The 21,017-nt window shown below is 42.3% G+C and overlaps 1 protein-coding gene across 2 annotated transcripts in view; it reads right to left on the bottom strand.

Moving 5' to 3' along the window:
- The window catches only part of Cdon (cell adhesion associated, oncogene regulated), an 88,791-nt gene that overhangs the window by 40,825 nt on the left and 26,949 nt on the right, over positions 1 to 21,017 (bottom strand). For both annotated transcript variants that reach the window (XM_029543243.1, XM_029543242.1), the window contains exons 2-8: positions 16,947 to 17,079; positions 16,193 to 16,465; positions 14,691 to 14,837; positions 13,691 to 13,834; positions 12,417 to 12,704; positions 11,561 to 11,830; positions 4,706 to 5,059 (exon numbers count right to left, since the gene is read on the bottom strand). In XM_029543243.1, the coding sequence (XP_029399103.1) occupies positions 4,706 to 5,059; positions 11,561 to 11,830; positions 12,417 to 12,704; positions 13,691 to 13,834; positions 14,691 to 14,837; positions 16,193 to 16,465; positions 16,947 to 17,019 (1,549 nt within the window). In that variant the 5' untranslated portion in view covers positions 17,020 to 17,079. The remainder of the gene's footprint in view (positions 1 to 4,705; positions 5,060 to 11,560; positions 11,831 to 12,416; positions 12,705 to 13,690; positions 13,835 to 14,690; positions 14,838 to 16,192; positions 16,466 to 16,946; positions 17,080 to 21,017) is intronic.

The following is a 21,017-nucleotide window of genomic DNA, read 5'->3' as shown; positions in this document are numbered from 1 at the left end:
CACGTTCGTGAGGCACTCTCTAGGCTGCATTGATTACAGTGGGGACCTGGATCCTGGCTGAAAAAAGAAAAGGAGAAAGCTGGCTGAGCACCGTCTCTCTCTCTCTCTCTCTCTCTCTCTCTCTCTCTCTCTCTCTCTCTCTCTCTCTGCTTTTTTTTTACTGTAGGTGTAAAGTGACCAGATGAAATCCCAGCATAGAGAAAGTAAAACAAAATCCTACCGCTAGCCAAGGAGCTACTGCCATGGGAGAGGAAGACTTGGTTTTCCTTAATGGTGTGGCCTCTGGTAGGCAAACCACAAACCCCACTCCCAAAACTACCTGGGCAACACAAACTGCACTTGATAGGGGGGAAAAAAATCTCAAAGTTGGGTGGGAAACGATGGTAAGGTAGAGAGGGTCATTATGGGAACAGTTGAGGAAGGGTGGGTAGTTATGTTCAAAGTAAATGGTATAAAGTTCTCAATGAATTAAAATATCACTTAAAGATTGCCAGTCTAAAGATAGCTAAGTCTTAACACCTACTTCCAACAGCATTTAGGATATACAGAGGAAGGTAAAAATAATGTATTTGACTTTTAAGAAAAGGAAGCAAATATCCAAAACTTCTGAGCACATTTTTGTACCAAGAACTGTACCAGATATTTAATATAAATAATCTCATTTAGTTCTCAGGTCGGGAGGAGTGCTTCCTTCTGCTTTGCAGAAGACCAGATGGGGTTTCAAATCTCAGAATGTTAGCAGGCAGCTGTGGGAAGAATGGGGAAGGTTCGAGAGCTCAGTGGAGACAGACAGACTGCCAGCATAATAATGCCTAGGGACTGACAGCTCAGCTCCTCTCTGACGCTATTAATATCTGCAACAAAAGGTCCCCATTATTCACTCCTTTGAGAAGGAAGGGGAAGGCATGACATGGGGGACACTAGGGAGACAACACACAACGGTTACCTCTACAATGAGGTCAGAATTCTGCTAAAAAGAAGTGGGTGTGATTTTAGAACCACAACACATTAACAAAAATCCCACAAGACCCAGACTAACAGTGTTAAGGTCAGGTCTCTGTTAGCGTATGAGAGAATGTCCTCGAATCATCCTCCACCAAAGAAAACAAGAAGCCAGTGTGAAGCAGTGCAGAAGAAAACTAATTAAGTTCACTGAGACAACTTGAAAATATTGCTCCTGGAAGGAGCATGTTTACCTAGTGAGTCAGAGAGGAGTAGACACTCGGGGTGGATGTTGTGCCTGCTAGGGCTGAAAAACCAGCTCCAACCGGAGAGGAGTAGCTGTGGCCTGATAGTGGGGAAGGACTCTTGTTTCATTAGTAGTTTCCTGGATCCTCCCAGCAGCTGACCACTGGGAAGTGGTATCTGGCCACAAAAAGAGTTTCCATACCACATGCCTCAGTTTATAAAGAAGTATAAGAATAAGGCCATTCTGCAGCCTGCCTGCTGAAAGAGCATCACAACTCCCTTTCTGTTACTCCAGGTGCACTGCAGCCTGCCTCAACTTTTAAAATGGGAGAAACTAAGTAATCTCTAGTGTCACAAATATACACTATGTAACAATTTGCAACACTTTGAAATAACACAATTTAAAAATTGTACTAGATACTGTTTAAAGATCTGGGCCACAGGCATACTCTTCATTTTATCCCAATAAACTCAACCATCAATTAAAAATATTAAGTTGAGGGGCTGAGGAGATGGCTCAGCGGTTAAGAGCATTGACTGCTCTTCTGAAGGTCCTGAGTTCAAATCCCAGCAACCACATGGTGGCTCACAACCATCTGTAATGAGATCTGGCACCCTCTTCTGGGGTGTCTGAAGACAGCTACAGTGCACTTACATATAATAAATAAATAAATCTTAAAAAAAAAAAATTAAGTTGAAACCATACATTTAATATTCCTAACCCATTGGAAAACATCATTTATCAACAGCACAAAATAGCAGCTATGTCACCCTCATCTGGAATGGTTGACTGGGAGGAACAGCTCATTGCTACTGCCCAGTGTCAGAGTACCAAAGCTCTTCTTGCTAGCCCAGGAAAAGGCCAAAATTCAAAGAGTTGTTTCTACTGCATGTGTATCACTTTCATACCACTGTTTTAAATGGAAAAATTTTAAGTGAAATCATCTTCAATTGGGGACTGTCTAGATTTTTCAAGTGCTCATGAATAGAATCTCATCTCAGTTTGCTTTCAAAAGAACTCTATACACAGGCAGAATTCTAGTTCTGTATCTTTAATGTTTACTCTTTGTAAATTCCACATACTTATACATGTGTTTTGATCCCATTGGTCCATCACTGCCTCCCACACAATTCTTGGTGCCCCCACTCGTCTCTCTCCCAGCTTCACGTCTTACTTTTTTTATTATTATTTTAAGGAAAGATTTGCTTTAGTTTGGATCTTTGAGACAAGTTCTTACTCCACAGTCTGGGCTAGCCTTGACCTTGTAGCAATATTCCTGCCTCAGTCTCCCAACGGTCAATTCCAAGCATGAACTATCCCCCCACCCCTGCAGCTGAAAGGTAACTGCTTTTGAATTAGGAAAAAAAAAGTAACAATGTTACTGAACTTAATAAGTCTGAGCACAAACTAATATAATGTGAAATACAACTATACCTGACCAACATATCCCCATGTGACTGCTCACATCCACACCACACTGCAAGGAACCTAGCCCAGCCCCCATCAAAGTTTGGAGCAGATACAACTCACTCTATAATACATCCAGAATCTCAAAAGCTCAAGATCCCTGGAAAGAAGGGAGAGGGAGTTGTCATTCACTTTCAGATATAGCTTACCCTCCCCAAAATAAACAAAGGAACTGACAATTAATGCTAGAGTTTAATGAGGCTCGGGTTTCTATGCAGAGAAGTGCACTACTGTGTACTATTTGTGCTTTAATAGACTTAACCAGGTCTTAAATCTTCTAGAATATAGGAAAATCACAGGTGGGTAGGCTGCAGCTAACGGGTTATTGCTCATTAAAGTGGCATTTACAGGGACAGGATTCTGGAGCAGAGAATGTGAAAGATCTAATCTAAGCAAGTCAGATAATGAAATTTAAGTGTTTTGGGTTTCTCATATTTAAAATGAGAAAGAAAAAAAAAAACTAGTTCTGTCTACATCTATATCTTTTTGTACTGCTGTACATTTGTATAAAATAATCATGTGCCTGCTAAGGCCTACCCAGGCATCTCCTACAGAGCTGCTAGCAGCTGTAATACTAAACTGTGCCATTTTTATTTGGCCAGTTGGAGATTATATATATATATATATATATATATATATATATATATATATATATATATATATATATATATTTAATAATACTCAACTGTCTCTACCTGAAACTACCTAAAGTTATTAAAGTCAATAACTACCTCTTCCTGTCACAATGAATAACCACATTGCCACAATGAATAACGATAATTTATCTGTAATTAGATAGCCTAATATGTTAAATTTATAAAATGTCTTCTATTACCAGACACCATTGTAAGTGCTTTCCTGTCCTGGTCTCTTGGACTTGCATATGAACCCTATGAGCAGGACATTAGCGAGATCAGAGGAAGCAGAGTTCAGCGACTGGCCTCTGGTTGGCACACTGCATTATTCCAACACAGCCTACAGACTTCGTGTCCACACAGTGAACTACCTCGAACAGGCATCAAACAGCACATTCACATAGGAGAACTCAGGTCCCTAGACGCTGCACACTTCTCTTCTGGCCTCTAGCTTTATCCAGAGCTGGAGACTCCTTGTTTACGAGAGCAAACAAACAGCAATGTTAACAGCCAACTCTAGCACCAGTACTTTTCTGCCAAGACCACCCAAGGCTCCTCCTCTGCTTTAAGGACATCTATGGAGGATAGGACAGGCAAGAACACCCAGGAGAGCGGGGACTGGGAACTCTGGAGCCCAGAGCCACTATCCAGAGAGAAGAACGTGAACTCCAGGATACACACTGACCTGGATCCCACAGGCTGTATAACCAGAGGAGACATCAGAGGGCCCAGGAAGAAGAAGGTCACTCAAAGCCCTGTAGGAGTGTCTAAGGCAGGAACCTCAGTGTCCCCATACTAAAACAGTACTGGGTACCCTACCTCTCAGCAGACAAACAATCCACTCAGCTGAATGACAACCAACTGATAACTAAAACAGCTTAACAAACCACTCCACCATCCACCGCCTTAACATTGGGGAACACTGTTTGACATGCCCCCGACATGAGGTCAGAATTGGAGTACTTCAAACATCGTATGTAACTGCTAAGTCATCATCATGTCAAATCAATGGAATATAAATACCATTACGTATCCCATTAGAAAGATAACTGTGGTAGCCATCTATGGGCATCTGATAGGACCCTAAGTCTCTTCTCAATACATGCTAACCCTTTAGACTTTGAATCTTGCTTCTTATGTTCTCCTCCAAAAACTCTGTGAAAAACCTCTTCAGTACCTTCAAAACCCCAAGTCATTAATAACACAGACAGACTGTATTTTGAGCTCATTCCTAAGAATTAAATGCGAAATGGAGACCAAAGCCCACCTGGTTCCCATACAGCAAAATACCCGCAAACACGGTCCTGCATTGCAGGGAAAACATACATCCACTAAAATAACCCATCAAATCATCTTTTCTCCTACTACAAAAGGGCACTGTTCTACTGAGGAAAAAACGCTGAAAACAACTCACCAACTGTGAGGAATGCTTCCGACTGTGTGCTGCCATGTTTGTTTGTAGCTTCACACGTGTATTTCCCAGCATGCTCCAGAGTCACTGCCTGAATAGACAGAGAGCTTGAGCCAGCTTGGGACATGATGAGGTAGACAGGCTCCAGGTCCAGGTCCCCAGGCCGGAACAGGTGGGACTTTCGGGATTTGGACCTAAGGACCTGAGATGGATGGCTGGTTATCAATCCATGGCGGCCGTACCAATGAATGACTGGGACGGGCACTCCAGTGGCATTGCAAGACAAAGTCACGAAGTCTCCGTCCATCACCTCTATGCTTGCTGGTGCAGTGACTATAACAGGTTTCTGTCCACTGTCTATGAGAAACATAATTTACATAATCAAAACTAGGAACATAATAGCATCTGCCCTGCAGAGTAACTTCATCCTACTGCAGAAATGATACCGCAAGTATCCCCTTTCTGATTAGCCCTCTCCTCAACTTTCACCCTGTAAAACTGACAACTAGAAGCAGAAAGTTTCAGAGCCCACTGAGGCACTTGCTTTCAAACCTAATGACAGGGTTCCATCCCTGCAACACACATGATTGCAAGAAAGCTAACTTCCACAAGTTCTCCTTTGACCTCCACATATGTGTACATACACACACACACACATACACACAGGGAGAAAAAAAATCCAATTCTGAGAAGCAGTGAAAGCCCCAAGTAAATGTGTAAGGGGAGGGTGAAGTCCTGACAAGTTACTGACAAGGACCTCAATGCCTGAAACCCATAGGAATTTGTAAAGCGTTCCCAGGTGAGTTGGGCTCAGGGAAACGGCAAAGCCTTGCTCTGGTATCTGTGTGAATACTGACAATGCATGCAACAAACAAACAATAGCAGCTTTGGCCTCTGGGATGACTACAGCCTGAGTTTGCTCCCTGGAAATCCTCCTCCTGGAGTCAGCTAGGTGTCCTACAGTAGAGTGGGCACAGTCCATCCAATGCCAGTTTTTCCGAACGTGTTTGTGTGTGACTGCCCTGTCTTCATTCCCTCGCCACTCCCTCAGGGCTCCACCACCAAGCCATGCAGGATGTTCTGTGCAATTTGTGTGTGTAAGGGGAGCAGTTTGGAAAAGGGTTTTTTCTATGTGACCCTGGTTATCATGGGACTTGCTCTGTGGACCAGGCTGTCCTTGAACTCAGGAATTAAAGGGGTGCCCTACTACACTCAGATTACACTGTGTAATTTTTAAAAAGTAGAATTTTTCATAGTTGTAGATCCATCAAATTTCCTACATAGACTTTCTGTCCTCCTGTAAGGAGTGTATATAAACAAATCTACTGAGATTCCAATAGGGGTACTGTGCCTACTAGACTGCTGTAAATACAGAAGGGTAAGTACACACATCACATGAAAGAGGCAAAGAAACATAAGACTACATAACATTCCTTCAAGAAAACAGTCAGCTCTGGTGAAATTTCATTAGAGAAAGTCTGAGAGAGAGAGAGAAAAAATCTGTCTTAAATGCAATTTGACGTAATTTTTTACCCATGGACATGAACACCATTTTGTTTCTAAATCAAAACGGCACCAAGTCCTCCCTCCTGGTCCTGGTGTTTTCTGGAGGGATTTTTAAGTAAGGCCACAATAAGATATTGATCAACACAGAAGACATTTTTTTTTCCAGAATATTTCTTTCTCTCTAGACCTATTTACCATCTCTGATAAAACCAAGGACACTGGATCTTCAACGGTTTCTGCATTTTCCCACATGAATGGGTATAACAGCTCTCGCTGGCCAGAACACATACGTCCCCGAGGACTGAGGAAGCAGAACATTGCTTGGCAGGTTTATGTGCCATTCATAAATGCCAACCATGACCTGCTAAAACACTGACTCACAGATCATACAGGTTCCCTCCAGCATAGCCCTCAAAAACCTTCCCTTGTGAATTTATCCTTATGTACCACGTGAGCTAAGAGGTTCAGTTTTACTTTCTACTTCACTCTGATGACCAATTAATTCAAGTCAAAACCTGAGACAGCTAGCCTCCCCCACAGAGTCCACAATGCCGGTTCATTCAGGTCTTTCCACGTAGAGACTTGTGTCATACTCAGTCATGTCAAAGAGTCTATCTGTTCCTGCAGCAGTACAATGCTTTTGAAATTATTACTGGCTCTTTATGTTTACAGCAAGTTCCCATGCTTTTAGAATACTCTAGTTATTCTGGGGCCTCTACTTACCTTTATAAACTTTATAATCATTTTCCCATGGGTATACACACACACACACACACACACACACACACACGACACAAGCACATGCCCACACGGAGATGCATGGATTCTCACATAATCCAGGCTGGACTCAAAATAATTACAAAGCAAAGGATGACCCTGGACTCCTGATTCCCCTGCCTCTACTTTCCAAGAACTGGTGTTATTGGCAGGTGCCAATAGAGCCCAGGTCTTCAAAGTATTCTGATAAGCTTCCAACTGGAGTAGCATAAATCTACAAAAAAAATCTGAAAAGACCAGGTTACCATATAATTCCAAATGTTGCCATCCATAACCTAGAATGTATCTTCATATGTAACTTTGTTGCCAATAGGAAAGAGATTTTTAAATAATATTTTCTGTCTGTTGCTGGTATACAGAAAGGCAAATTATTTGTGCTTATTTAGGTCTTTACCTAGCTTCTTGCTAAATATTAGCATTTTAATAATAAAATATATAAGTAAGAGCTGGCAAGCACTTTGGATATTGTACAATGGCAATACTGACTATAAATTAATAACTGCTTGAATTACTTCCTTCTAATTTCTTTGTGTCTTTCTGTACTGGCTGGGTTTTCTCACGCATTTTCATGGTAAGAGATGTTTCATCTAAGTCTTTGCTAGATACCTTTTATCAAGTTCTATTTCTATTTTTCTGACTAACATAATTTATCTCATTTTTTCCTACTTCTAATGAGATAATCATGTTTTTTTCTCTCCTTTATACAGTAAATAGGGTGACTTATATGGCAGACTTCTGAAATATGTGCTTCAGCAAGGTATGTATTTTTTAATACATTCCTGGCTTGATGATATGCTATTTATGATTCTTATACCTATGTTCACAAAAATAAGACCTGCCTTTAGTTCATTTTCTGATCCCATCTTTCTGTGATTTTGGACGTCAGATTATACTGACTAGAGACTTTCCATTTCCCCTTCTCTCTGGGAGAGTTGTGTAATATCTGGAAAGGTCTATTACTCTACAAAACCATCTGGCCTGATGTTTTCTTTGTGGGAAAAACTTAACTCCTAATTCAATTTCTGCCATAGCTGTAGGAAAGAAAAAAAAAAAAAAAAAAAAAAACCCTACTCAGGTTTTTTATTTACTTTAAGTCAGCTTTGCTAAGTTTTATTTTCCCTTAGAATTTGCCCATGTTATAGTCCCAATCTGGAGTTCCCCACAAAATCCTAAGAGTTGAAAGCTTGGTCAGCAGGCTGCCAGGCTGCTTGAGTGATAACGACATTTTTAACAAGATGGGGCCTAGTTGAAAAAGGAGTTAGGTCTCCGGGGGGTTGTCCTTTGAGGGGAGACTGGGAACTTGCCCCCTTTCTGTCCCTCTGCTTCCAAGCCATGACCTAAGCAGGTCTCCTCTAGACTTACTTCAGCCACGATGCTTTCTCTATACTGCCTGCCATAGGTCCAAGTGACCATGTCAGAAGCTGTGAGCTAAATAAAGCTTTCTTCCTTTTAAACTGATCACCTCAAGTATTCCGTGGTATGAGCTAACACCACAGCTGTTTATAGTTGTAATATACTGTCCTATCGATTACTTTAATACTTTTAATCTCTATATTGAGACTTACAATTTCCTTCTCTTAATACTGCCCCTTTATATCCACCTTTTTACTTGACTTTGCCAGAAATTGGCCCACTTGATTAGACTTTACCAGGAACCAATTTCTACGCCTTTATCTTGTGCTCTACCTTTCTTTTCTTAGATGCTCTCTGCTCTTGGCTTTGCTTCTCCTATCTTCTGACTTCTTCGAACCTAATGTTCCTTTGATTTACTCAATAATTTTCAACTTTACTTGTTTTCTTTGGTAAGCACTTAAGGCTATAACAGTCCTAAATTCCATGTTGGCCATCTTCCCACAGGACACGATTGATTGTTCTGGCTAGTTTTATGTCAACTTGACACAAGCTAGAGTCATCTGAAAGGAGGGAACCTCAGTTGAGAAAGTGCTTCCATAAGATCCAGCTGAAAGGCATTTTCTTAGTGATTGATGGGGTGGGTCCAGCCCAGTCTGGGTAGTGCCACCTGGGTTGGTGGTCCTAGGTTCTATAAGAGGGCAGGCTGAGCAAGCCATGTGGAGCAACCCAGTAAGCAGCAGCGTCCATGGCCTCTGCATCAGCTCCTGCCTCCAGACTCCAGCCCTTGAGTTCCTGCCCTCACTGCTTTGATGAGCTGTTAATATGGAACTGTGAGAGAAATCAACCTTTTCCTCCCCAACTTGCTTTTGCTCACCATGTTTCTTTGAAGCAATAGTAACAGTAACTAAGACATCTGTGGCATTTTCATCACCATTCAGCTTAAAGTATTTTAAGCTTTCATTGTGATTTTGAAGTGTAATTTAATGTTTCCAAATGCATGATAATTTTCTTTAAAATGTTTATTATTAACTTCTAAATTTGTCATACTAAGATTAAAGAGGTGTTGTCTCACACAGATGCTCTGAACTTTGAAATATTTAAAACTTGCACCACAAATAAGTTCCCTATTATAAATCAATAAGGAAAATACCCCAAACTTAAATTTTCAAATGGGCAAAAGGACAGTTAATATGTAAAGAAGTAAGTCTAAATGTCTTGCAGACATATGGGAAGATATCTAATTTTATCCAAAACAAAAGTACAGATTAAAAAGTACTTTTTCCTCATAAGATTTCAAAGATTGGGGGAAATAAAAATATAATAAAAATTTGAAAAAAGGTGGGTTGGGGAGACAACCTAGTTGGCAAAGTCATCACAAGGACAAGTTTGGATCCCTACCACCCACATGAAGGCTGGGTATGGGTGTGTGTGTACTTAGTATCTGCAAGCCCAGTGCAGGGGAGGGGGCTAAGGAGGCAGATCCCGGCCAGCTTAGCCCAATCAGTGAATTTCAGGTTCAAAACATACAAGAATTCAGCAAGACACCTAACTTCAACCTGTAGACTCCACGAGCCCATGTGTACACACACACACACACACACACACACACACACAAATTGATCCTACTATGTTTTAGGGAGAGTGTGAAAAAACAGTTTACAAAATACTCACGAAAGTATGAACTCATGATAATTATGAAGAGAAAGTTAATAGTATCTATTAAAATTTCTAATGTATACATAGGTTTATTCTGCAGGTTCACTTTTAGGAGTTCTTTTTCTATTTTTTTTTATTAGATATTTTCTTTATTTACATTTCAAATGCTATCCCCAAAGTCCCCTATACCCTCCCCTCACCCCTGCTCCCCTACCCACCCACTCCCATTACTTGGCCCTGGCATTCCCCTGTACTGGGGCATATATAGTTTGCAAGACCAAGGGTCCTCTCTTCCCAATGATGGCCNANTAGGCCATCTTCTGCTACATATGCAGCTAGAGACANGAGCTCAGGGGGTACTGNTTAGTTCATATTGTTGTTCCACCTACAGGGTTGCANNCCCCTTCAGCTCCTTGGGTACTTTCTCTAGCTCCTCCATTGGGGACCCTGTGTTCCATCCAATAGCTAACTGTGAGCATCCACTTCTGTGTTTGCCAGGCACTGGCATAGCCTCACAAGAGACCGCTATATCAGGGTCCCTTCAGCAAAATCTTGCTGACATGTGCAATAGTGTCTGGGTTTGGTGGCTGATAATGGGATGGATCCCCAGGAGGGGTAGTCTCTGGATAGTTCTAGGAGTTTCTTTTGGAGACTCTCACACATATGACAACAATTGAAAGTTCATCATATCTCAAACAGTTATCAACAAGATGCTAGTCAAATGACTGCAAGTATAAAATGAAATTGTAAGCAGCCATTTTTCTTAAAGAATAAAAATATGGTTTGGTGTATCATATGAGAAGAATTCAAACTATAGTTAAGCAAAAGTTTTAAAGGAAACACTTCTAGCATGATTTATACTTTCAAAAGACAATAAAAATACATATATATGCATACACACACTTGTAGTGTATAATTCTTGTATGTGTGCATAGAAGTTTATTCAAGAAACTGATAAAACCAGTTGGTTCTAAAGAAAAGACTAGCTGTTGGATGGCGGTCCGGATGGGGAGGGCAAGACAGACTGTAGACTTTACTCTATACCTTTATAAACTATGTAGAAAGTGTTTAAGATGCATATTTTGCAACAGTGTATTATTTAGGGCCTACAGGAACCCAGCCAATCACACATGCTATTCCACTGGGGCTATACTTACAGCCTAAACACAAGTTTTTCATTAAAATTTTGTTATGTGTGTGGTGTTTTGTCTGCATGTATGTCTATGTATGTCTGGTGCCCACGTAGCACAAAGAAAGCATTGGATGCCCTGAGGCTAGAGTGCATGTGGTTGTGAACTGTCTGTCATATGGGTGCTCTTAGCCAATGCTGCTAACCATTAAGCCATCTATCTATCCCAAAACAACATTTTCTATGAGCTTGATTAAATGAGGTGGCTTCATCATGGAAATCCCAGTCTGTCATTACAAAGGACCATGGAAAACAAACCCAGTTCTCATACAGTCATAGGATTATTTTCTTTCAAAAACATGACTTCATTTCTAATTACTGAAAAAAGCCTACCTATGAAGTAAAATTTCTTGTGATTACATGACCTAAAAGCACACCTTGTTCAATTTGAAGTCTTCCAGTAGACTGCATAAATCCAATGCCATTGTCTGCTACGCACTGATATAACCCAGAATCTTCCATGATAACGGCAGTGATCTTCAGCATGTTTCCTTCAGTTAGATGCCGGGAGGAGGGGTGGATAGGCTGTGCGTTATGAAACCAGGTGCGGTTGGGGGCTGGGTTCCCATGAACATCACAGGTAAAATGTACGGTGGCCCCCAGGGACACCTTCTGATCATGCAGCCCTTTAGAAATTGATGCGTGCTCTGAAAATAAAGCAGGCAAGTGTAACTATCACGTAAGACACAGAGAAACATGCTCTGACAATAAAGCAGGCACATGTATCACATATAAGGAGAATCTGCCTCTGGCACTGAGATCTCTGTGTTTCTTACTTACATCCTTCTGTCTGTGGTAGTCAAGAAACACTGAGAGATCTACTTTTATCTTTTACCAGCAGAATAAACATGCGGCTACTATATTAGAGTCTGCTTTTCTACATGGGTCAACCCATTATATACTCTGACACCAATGAATACACACACGCACGCACGCACGCATGCATGCAAGAGCATACCACACATGCACCAACCTCTCCTGGCTTTGCATATACTGAGGATGAGGTCCCAAGAATACATTATGCCAAATATTCTATGTCACCCAGTGATACAGTCCATTCAGCTCCATTCAGCATTCCTTTGCAGAAATGAACCCAGTTCTGGCTACTGATGTGGCTAGTTCTTAATATTCTATGTCTTACTCTTCGCTCACAAATATCCTTCAAACACCAGTTAGGCTAGGAAAATGACCCGATTTGAAATGAAACTCCATTTTGAACAAGAAAGACCTTACCCAGTACATTGACCATGTAAGTGATGTGTTTCACATCTCCGGACTTGTTGCCCACCACACAGGAATAGTTCCCCGAATCTGCTGGGTCGATGCTAGCTGTGGCCAGATGAGAGTACAGCCTTCTCCAGTTGCTTCCCGCCACAGCATCCTGCCCATCCTTCAGCCAATATACTTGTGAGGCCGGGACCCCACTAACCACACACTCCAAAGTCACAGGGCTGTGAGGAAGGACAGCTAATGCCTGAGAAAGAGCGGGGTGAAGAATGTGAAAGCCATCTGATGAAGGACCTGGGGAAGGAAGGGAACACAAAATAACATTAGAGGTGACTCGTGTCCACCCTTTCCCTTGGCTGCGCTGTGAACACCACGGGGAACTGCTGCTTCCATTTCTCCCTCGTATGATGAGGCCCTATGCATAGCAAAATCATTTTTCTCTGAGAGCCAAAATAAGAATATTTTGGATTTTTTTTTTTTTTGGCATTTTGGAAATGTAGAGGTTTTTAAGTCTAAAGTCACTATGCTCTTCCTCAGCTCCACAGAGACAATCCCAAATCAGCCACAGCTTTTGTCACCCCAGATAGAAAGCACAGCATCTCTTGGTTTCCTACTCCACCGTTAACCACCACTCTGTTTACCACTGCTGTAAGAATGTTATGTTTTTTAAAAATGTTAAAAAATAGGGGCTGGAGAGATGGCTCAACACTTTGCTGCTTTTGCAGAGGACCCGGGCTCAGTCCCCAGGTCCCACATGCTGGCTCACAATCATCCATAAATCACATGCCAGTTGATCTCATACACTCCTTGGGCACCAGGCACACACATGGTGCATATACATATATGCAATCAAAACTCACACACACATAAAATAAATAAATCTTTAAAAACTACAATAAAATCAGGTATAGAAGTACTCCATAACACACCGATGGACAGAAATCTGACTCAGTGGTTCAGGGTGCTGGCTGCTTTTCCAGAGGACTCAGGATTCTATTCCTAGCATTCACATTAAAGCTTACAACCATCTGTATGTCTACTTCCAGGGAATATGAGTGCTTCTTCTGGTCTTTATGGGCACCAGGTATGTACCTTATTCATTAACATACATGCAGGCAAATAAATACCTATGCATGAAAAAAATAATAAATTTCAAGTTAAAAAAAATAAATAAAACCAGGACTGAAAACCGTGCTGAGCTTTCCTTTGCCAGTGCTGCCTGAGGCAGGCCTGTGGGGACTCTTCCTTCCCGAGCCACCAGCATCCTGTCAAATACTTACGACTCACAAGGAGCTTCCGGCCAGTGGGCTCAACCTTCAGTTCACTGGTGACAGGGTTATAGGCAGCACATTTATAGGATCCTTTATCCTTCGAGGATACATTCAGAATCTGAAGATTTCCTGAGGGAAGGATTATGTAGTTTCCTGGGCAAGGTAGAAAGATGTAGTCAGAGCCTGGGGATGCAGTTCGGTTGGTAGACTCTTGTCTAGCACAGAGCCCTGGGTTCAGCACCAGCATCCACCACATGATATCAGACATGGAGGCACATGTCTATAATCCTGGCACGTGGGAGGCAGAGGAAGGCCTGTCAGAAGGTCAAAGTCATCCTCACCTACAGAGCTCCAGGCTCTTCCTACAGACCCCCACAACTCAACTGGAACTAACAGTCACTGTTGAGATTTACACAGAAGACTAGCAGTAAATTCACAGCCAAAGAAGCTTTACTACAAAGGAGAAAGAAAACACAAACCCAGCAACCCTCGCATAGCAAAACCCCAATCCAAAAACCTTTAGCAGGCAGTCAGAGCCAGAAAATCCAAGAACCTTATTTGGACCAAGACACAACGAGCACAAATTCATGTAGACATACCACAACCTTAGCCACGCCATGTTCAGCCACTGGCTACTCAACATGTTTCTCAATAAATACACAAGGAGTAGCCGTCCTCAGCCAGTCATGGCATGGCCATGCAGAGAGCAGGCAAAGGCTCTGCATTAATGCACTTAATATTCCAATGTGGAGGATGAGGTGGCAGGTAAAGGGGTGTCTAATAAACAAAAGTATATATGGCACATGCCAAGTGTGATATGCTTTACCAAATGAAGGGAAGAAAGTGACAGATCATCCTATTTACACAGGCCCCTGTGGGCCATTTTCTCAAAGAGGTGGTATTTAAATATGGCACTGGGAGATTAAGAGGCAAGTCCTCGAGTAACTTGTCTAATGTAACCAGCTGTCTTAGCTTCCTCCTCTGAGAGCACACCCCACACAGGACTCACCTGTGGAATGCTTCAGCCACTTTCCCCGGATCTTATAGCGCACCTCAGCTTTGGGGTTACTCTCTGGTACTCTGCAACCAATGAAGCCTGTGTTTTTCTCTTCTGCAGTAATAACGTGCATGGTTGATGAATCGAAATCACCCAGAGCTGAAATGAACAAGTAAACAAATGAATGCAAGACAATTCGAAGGAAGTGTAAAGATTGGAAACTTGTGAAATAGCCGTTTGTGCCAGCTGATCTCAGTCCCGAGGATGGCAGGGTCTTTCTGGTTTTCTGGTTTGGGTTTGTTTGTGTGTGGGGGGGGAAGGTTTCATTATATAGCATCATGTAGCTGAGACTAACCTCGAACTTGTGATCCTCCTAACTCAGCCTCCCACAGCTAGGATTACAGGTGTGTATCCCCACAGCCAGAAATAACATTTTTTTCCCCCCATATGAGAAAGCTGCTGGAGCAGAGGGCATGCTTGAGGACTGACAGCTACGTCAAGACACACAGGTTTTCAAAGTCACTGCCTTCAGGGAGCTGTAAGGAAAACAAACTGCTCCAAAACCACCAGAGAGAACTGCAAAGCGTACTGACTCCCATTCTGTCAGGACAAATCCTTTCCCATCCAGAGGGATGTTCAGGCTTCCGGGAATGAACCCAGGCCGCTGTAAAGCACGGTAGCCCACTGCGCCTGGATGCACCGGTTTGGTGCTGCCTCCCCTCAATTTAAACAGTTCACTGTGGAGTGAGCAGGTTCTTTATTATCCTCACCACCCGAGGAAGCCAGCTGCCTGCCTCCAGGAAATCAACCCTCCAGTGTGTGTCTTGGAGCTGTGCATGGGTCACAGCTCTACAAAAACATTTACTCTTCTCAGTTATGACAAACTCACTACTCCAGGGGAGTCCAGATTGGTTCTGTAAATAGGGGTGCCCTCACAAAGCCGTTTTCCATTACTGGAAGCCATTGCAGCTTGAGAGGCAGATGGCTCAAACGTACTAAGAAAAACCACGCATTCCAGATTTTCCATAAGTTCAATTCTTCACATTCCTTTCTTTACAGTCAGTTTTTTTCTCCCTGCTCCCTTGGCCTGGCTTAAATTACATAAATTGCAATACCCTGGCAATCGAGGGAAATAAAACAATTAGATGTGAAAGAAGGATGGAGGGCTGCATGACATAAACAAGTGTTAAAGCCAACTGATTGGTCTGTATTGATACTAAGGGCTTTAAAAGATGTTCAACGAGACTGCCCAGAATCCACACTAGAAAACTGTCCTGTGCTAACTTAAAAAAATCATCTCTACACTGTGACTAGGGATTAGGCCACTAGACTTGGCGACAGTATCTTTCCCCAGCTATCCGCAGTCAAAGCAAGCTTAGTATAAGAACTCCTCAGATGCATACATGTCTCGCATCAGTGCCCCAAGTTTTTCCCATTATAAAAAATGCAGCACAGAATAGAAAGCCCCTAGATTTCAAGAAAAACAACAAATAACAAGATTCAACTACACTCACCTGCAGCGGACACTGTTGCAGGGCCACTTACAACGGCCCCAATGCTGTTGTTGGCAACGCACTGGTAGCAACCAGAAAGGGAAGGGTTAAGAGACAGAATGGTCAAAGTCCCCCGATGAATCTTTATCTGTTCTGTGTTTCTGTCCAACTGTTTTCCATTATGCAACCATGAGATTCGAGCGGTAAGGGGTTTAGCAGAGCAATGCAGGACCACGGGTCTACCAAGCTTCTGGACTGCAGAGAGTGGCTCAGAAATAAAATAAGGTGCCGAGTCTACAGTGGGACGTTCCCCGGTGTAAAAGGAAACGGGAGGAGGGAGGGTCAGAAAACAGAGGAAAACATACATTAAATACGTGCCATCTGCATCTATGACCAAGAGCGTCTCTCATCTCTATATCTGGTAGCTCTTAATCCTGATAAAAAAAAAATTCATAGGTGCATTTTCCCCACCCCCCACCCCCAGTTTTTGAGGCAGGGTTTCTCTGTATATGAGCCCTGACTGTCCTGGTCTTGATTGGTGGACCAGGCTGGCCTTGAACTCACAGAGATACAACTACCTCTGCTTCCCCAGTGCTGGGAATAAAGATGTGCCACTATACCAGGCCCCTACAGTTTTTTGTAAACAGGTAATAAATGTTGCACAATGAATTACACACACACACACACACACACACACATATCCTCACATAAGTATAAAGTAAAAAGATTAAGAAGAAAAAAGGCTTCAGCCCCGGCCTCATCATTCTCCTCTTACCTGAGCTCACAGAAGAACAGAGAATCACAAGAACATACAGCAGTGTCCATAAGGGTCCGAGGTCTGGATGCATATCGCCCAATTACAGAAGTAGGCTGGGAAGACTTTCAGAGAAAGCCCAGGCCTCAGCTTACTGAAAAACATTCAAAACAGAAAGAAAACTTAAATGCTAAGGACCTCAGCATCTTTAAACTGATCACCTCATCTTAGGTTCCTTATAACCCCTGTCTTCTCAATCCACATAGAGACTAGACACTAAACTAGGGTTAGAAGCTTTATTCCTTCTTCTGGGGACTAGGAGATTCCATTACTGGTGAATTACTCAGAGCTAGTGGAGATCACACTGAAGTGGGTCAAGAGTGGAAGAGGAAAAACCACCAAGAGACACTGGGCCCTTGAGAGACGGATAGGGCATGGTGGGTGATGAAGATATTTGATTGTATTCGGGACACCATCTAGAAGCAGAAGCAAAGGAAATAACACAGGCTGGGAGATGAAGTATAAGGTGCAGAGCCATGCCAAGGGTGACTCTTGAGTTTGGTGTAAAAGAGAAAAGGATGTCTATTTACTAGAGTGGAAAACCAGAAAGCGTAATACAAAGGAAAGGGAGAGTAAGCAGTCCAGTGTGCCTGAAGAACATTTAAGATTATCAACTGGGCATATAGCTGCTCCTTAAGGTCCAAAGTTGCTTAGATGAGTCACAGGGAGGAGTCAGAGCTGGAAATGTAGATTTCAGATGTAAGAAAATCGGGCATAATCTCAGGCTTGCCTATGGAGAATATGCTTGGAGAACAAGAACCTGTAGAAACTGAACAGAGAAGGAGCAACAGGGATGTAAAGAAAGAAGCAATGAACAGGACGAACCCAGGAGAAAGCCCTCTAGTAGTTAGCAGAGTAAGGTTAGCTGCTATCCAAAGGGTACGATGCAGAAGGCCAGTAATGTTGACAAGAGTGGTTCAGCAGAGAGAGGCTAACTTAATGGGAATGCAGGATGTGTAGAGAGCAGGAGACAAAGGGAAAGAAGGAAGGGCAGACACCTCCCAAATTCTGTCATGTAGCAGGAAAACTGGAAGAAACTGGCTGCAGACAGATGAATGGCTCTGACGGTTATCACCCGAGGGAAAGGTGCTTTCTCTGATTGATTGATTGATTGTTGTTGTTGTTGTTAAGTTGTTGTTGTTGTTGTTGTTGTTGTTGTTAAGCTAGAGACAGTAGAGTACATTTAGAAAACTTTTAAGATGTCCATAAATCCCAGGGCTGGCAAGGACATGGCGACAAACCACCACATAGATGATGGCTGAGATAGGACAAGTGAGTTCTTTTTGGAGAGAATTATACAATTATACCATTAGAAATATGTATCAATTAGAAATGTGTATCAAAACCATTCATTCACAGAGCAAATGTTTTTCAATAGCAGATATCATCCTAAGAGTTAGATGTGGGACAATTTCTATTACAAACATAGAAATAGAATAACACAGACATAAGTTCAAGCCTTACATTCTGGTGGGAGAAAAGGACAGTGAGAAGATACAAATAAAATGAGTCAGTTTAACAGTGTATCTTCTAGAGATGGGGAACTCCTTCTAAAGCCTGGACATCTTTCCCCTTCGCTCTCACTCTTCTAATCTGGTGACGTGGTGTATCCTCCTTAAAACCAAGCATACTCAATGGTGTAAAGTTCTACTTTCCAGAAAAAAGCATTCTATCATGTCCCTTAGAACAAAAGGACTACTCCAACATAATGAAACTTCCATGTGTGCTATTATATTTAATAAAAACTGACACTGCACTAAGTATGTTCTAACTATCCTGTTTAATCCTTCACTCATTATTTACTCCTGTGCCTAATTAAAAAAAAAAAAAAAAAACAGCAGAAGTGTACTAAACCCTTCCTCTGTGCTAGGCATTATGCTGGGCACAGTCATCAGGACCCTCTGCAGATCCTGCCCTGTGTTCCTGGTTGGCCAGGGCTGGAGATAGACTGGAATACAACATAACAGAATGACTGGCTATAGTAACAACACCTCAGCAGTGCACAGTTGTCTGCACTAAGAAGGGCCATATTCACCATGGACAAATGAAAGAAAGCATAGCACTGGGCCTCCGAGTCAGCAGCTTGGGATCTGCTCATCTATGCCTCGGGCTTTTAAGCCTACAAACACAAGCTGATCTCCATCTCTGACATCGTCTCCATTTCTTTTCCCGGTGACCCCCTTTAAGAAGTGGGAGCCCATGAACTGGCAGAAGGGGTCAGTTGTGTGAAACCCTTTTTGGTTTATTTGAACTATCCTAGTTAAGGCTAAGGACAGACAGCAGTGGTGAAGGCTAAGTAAACACTCACTGACTTGTTAACAGGAGACACTCCAAGAATATGTGGACATGCAAGACTGTTTCTTTCTTTTGCCAAGTCTTTCTTCAAGTATTTATTTATTAAAAGGCAGCAACACAGACTTTGCAGTGAACTTTAACCCTGGCACAGGACCTAATTTATAGCTGCTCTTAAAAGTTTCACAGCTCATTATTTCTACCTAAATACGATCACATGTAGGCTTCCTTGATAAAGCCTACTGGGCTGCTCTTTTACACTTTTAGACAAGGTTTCACTGTATAGTGATGGCTACCCTCTATGTAGCCCAGGCTAGCCTTAAACTTGCAATGATCCTCCTACCTCTACCTCCTCCATGCTCAGACTACAGGCTTGATTCATCACGTCTGGCCACGCGGTTACTTTTAACATGATCTCAGGAAGTTAGAGAGAACCTATATCCACAAGAGGCCCTTACTAAACATCTGTGGGCTTGACTTCTGTGTGTGCAGAGCTCAGGTTAGAGAACCACAGGGATAATGTCATCTATAGGTCAGGTGACTTGAAGAGAGAAACAACAGAATCTCACATCAGCCTCACCACTAAATGTCACCCAGAAGGTGAGACCAGTTCAAATCAGAGGAGACCCATGAGCAGCATGGGACAAAAGTCACCCAATGCCATGTCACTTTCCAAAGTTTCATCTTTGTCAAATATAATACCCTTAATATTATAATTACTACTATTATTACTGTCTCTGCCCCTTTCCTTCTCCCTTCCCTCCATCCATCCAACACACACACACATATACACACACACAAATTCCCCCTGTATTCCTCCCGCCACATTGCATACAAGTGGCCTTACCATAACGTCATCTCTCCCTTACAGACACTTATGTTACCTTCAATAGAAAGCATCCCTCATTCTCTTAACAACATTGTCTGTCATCCCAGACTCCTCTCACACTCTCTGTTGACATTAGTGACCAGCAGGATGGAAGTCCAGAGAAACAGACACTGGGACTGGCTTGAGTTTCTGAAACCTCCAAGCCCACCTCTAGTGACACACCTCCTCCATGGCCACACCCACTCCAAGACCAGAGAGGAATTCCTAATCCTTCTGAACAACGCCGCTGTCTATAAGCCAATGGGGGGGGGGGGGCATTTTCACTCAAACCACCACACACTCTCTTGAGTAGATACACTTAATCTACTTAAATTACCCTTTTTGAATACTTTAACATACAAATAAAGTTACTTTAACAAAAACTAACTTTTAAGTTACACATACTTAAAGTTACTTAAGCCATATTGTGCACATACATCTCATGCATATGAGTGAATATTGTCCATAAATCTTTACGTACTCTTTTAACTGTGTCCTAAGGTTATATTCTTGGAAATAGAATTCCTACATCACAGATATGGACATTTTAGTTTGTTTTTATAGAGTTCTGCCTACATGTATGTCTGCAGGCCAGAAGAGGGCACCAGATCTCATTATAGACAGTTATGAGCCACCATGTGGGTGCTAGGAATTGAACTCAGGACCTCTGGAAGAGTAGGCAGTGTTCTTAACCTCTGAGCATCTCTCCAGCCCCAAAGGGTTTCTGTTTTTCTTTTTAAAAAAATACAAATCATCAAGGTGTTTTTCTCAAAAGAAACCAGGCTCTAGCACCATTCCTAACTACCACCATCTGCACAGTTAGGTAACTGTCTCCTCAGGTTATGGTGTACATCAATATACTGTATGAGCCA

This window comes from Mus pahari, chromosome 10 (genome assembly GCF_900095145.1).
Source record: "Mus pahari chromosome 10, PAHARI_EIJ_v1.1, whole genome shotgun sequence".
NCBI lineage: Eukaryota > Metazoa > Chordata > Mammalia > Rodentia > Muridae > Mus > Mus pahari.
The sequence above is the reverse complement of the archived record's forward strand: the minus strand, read 5'-3'. Positions and strand labels throughout refer to the sequence as shown.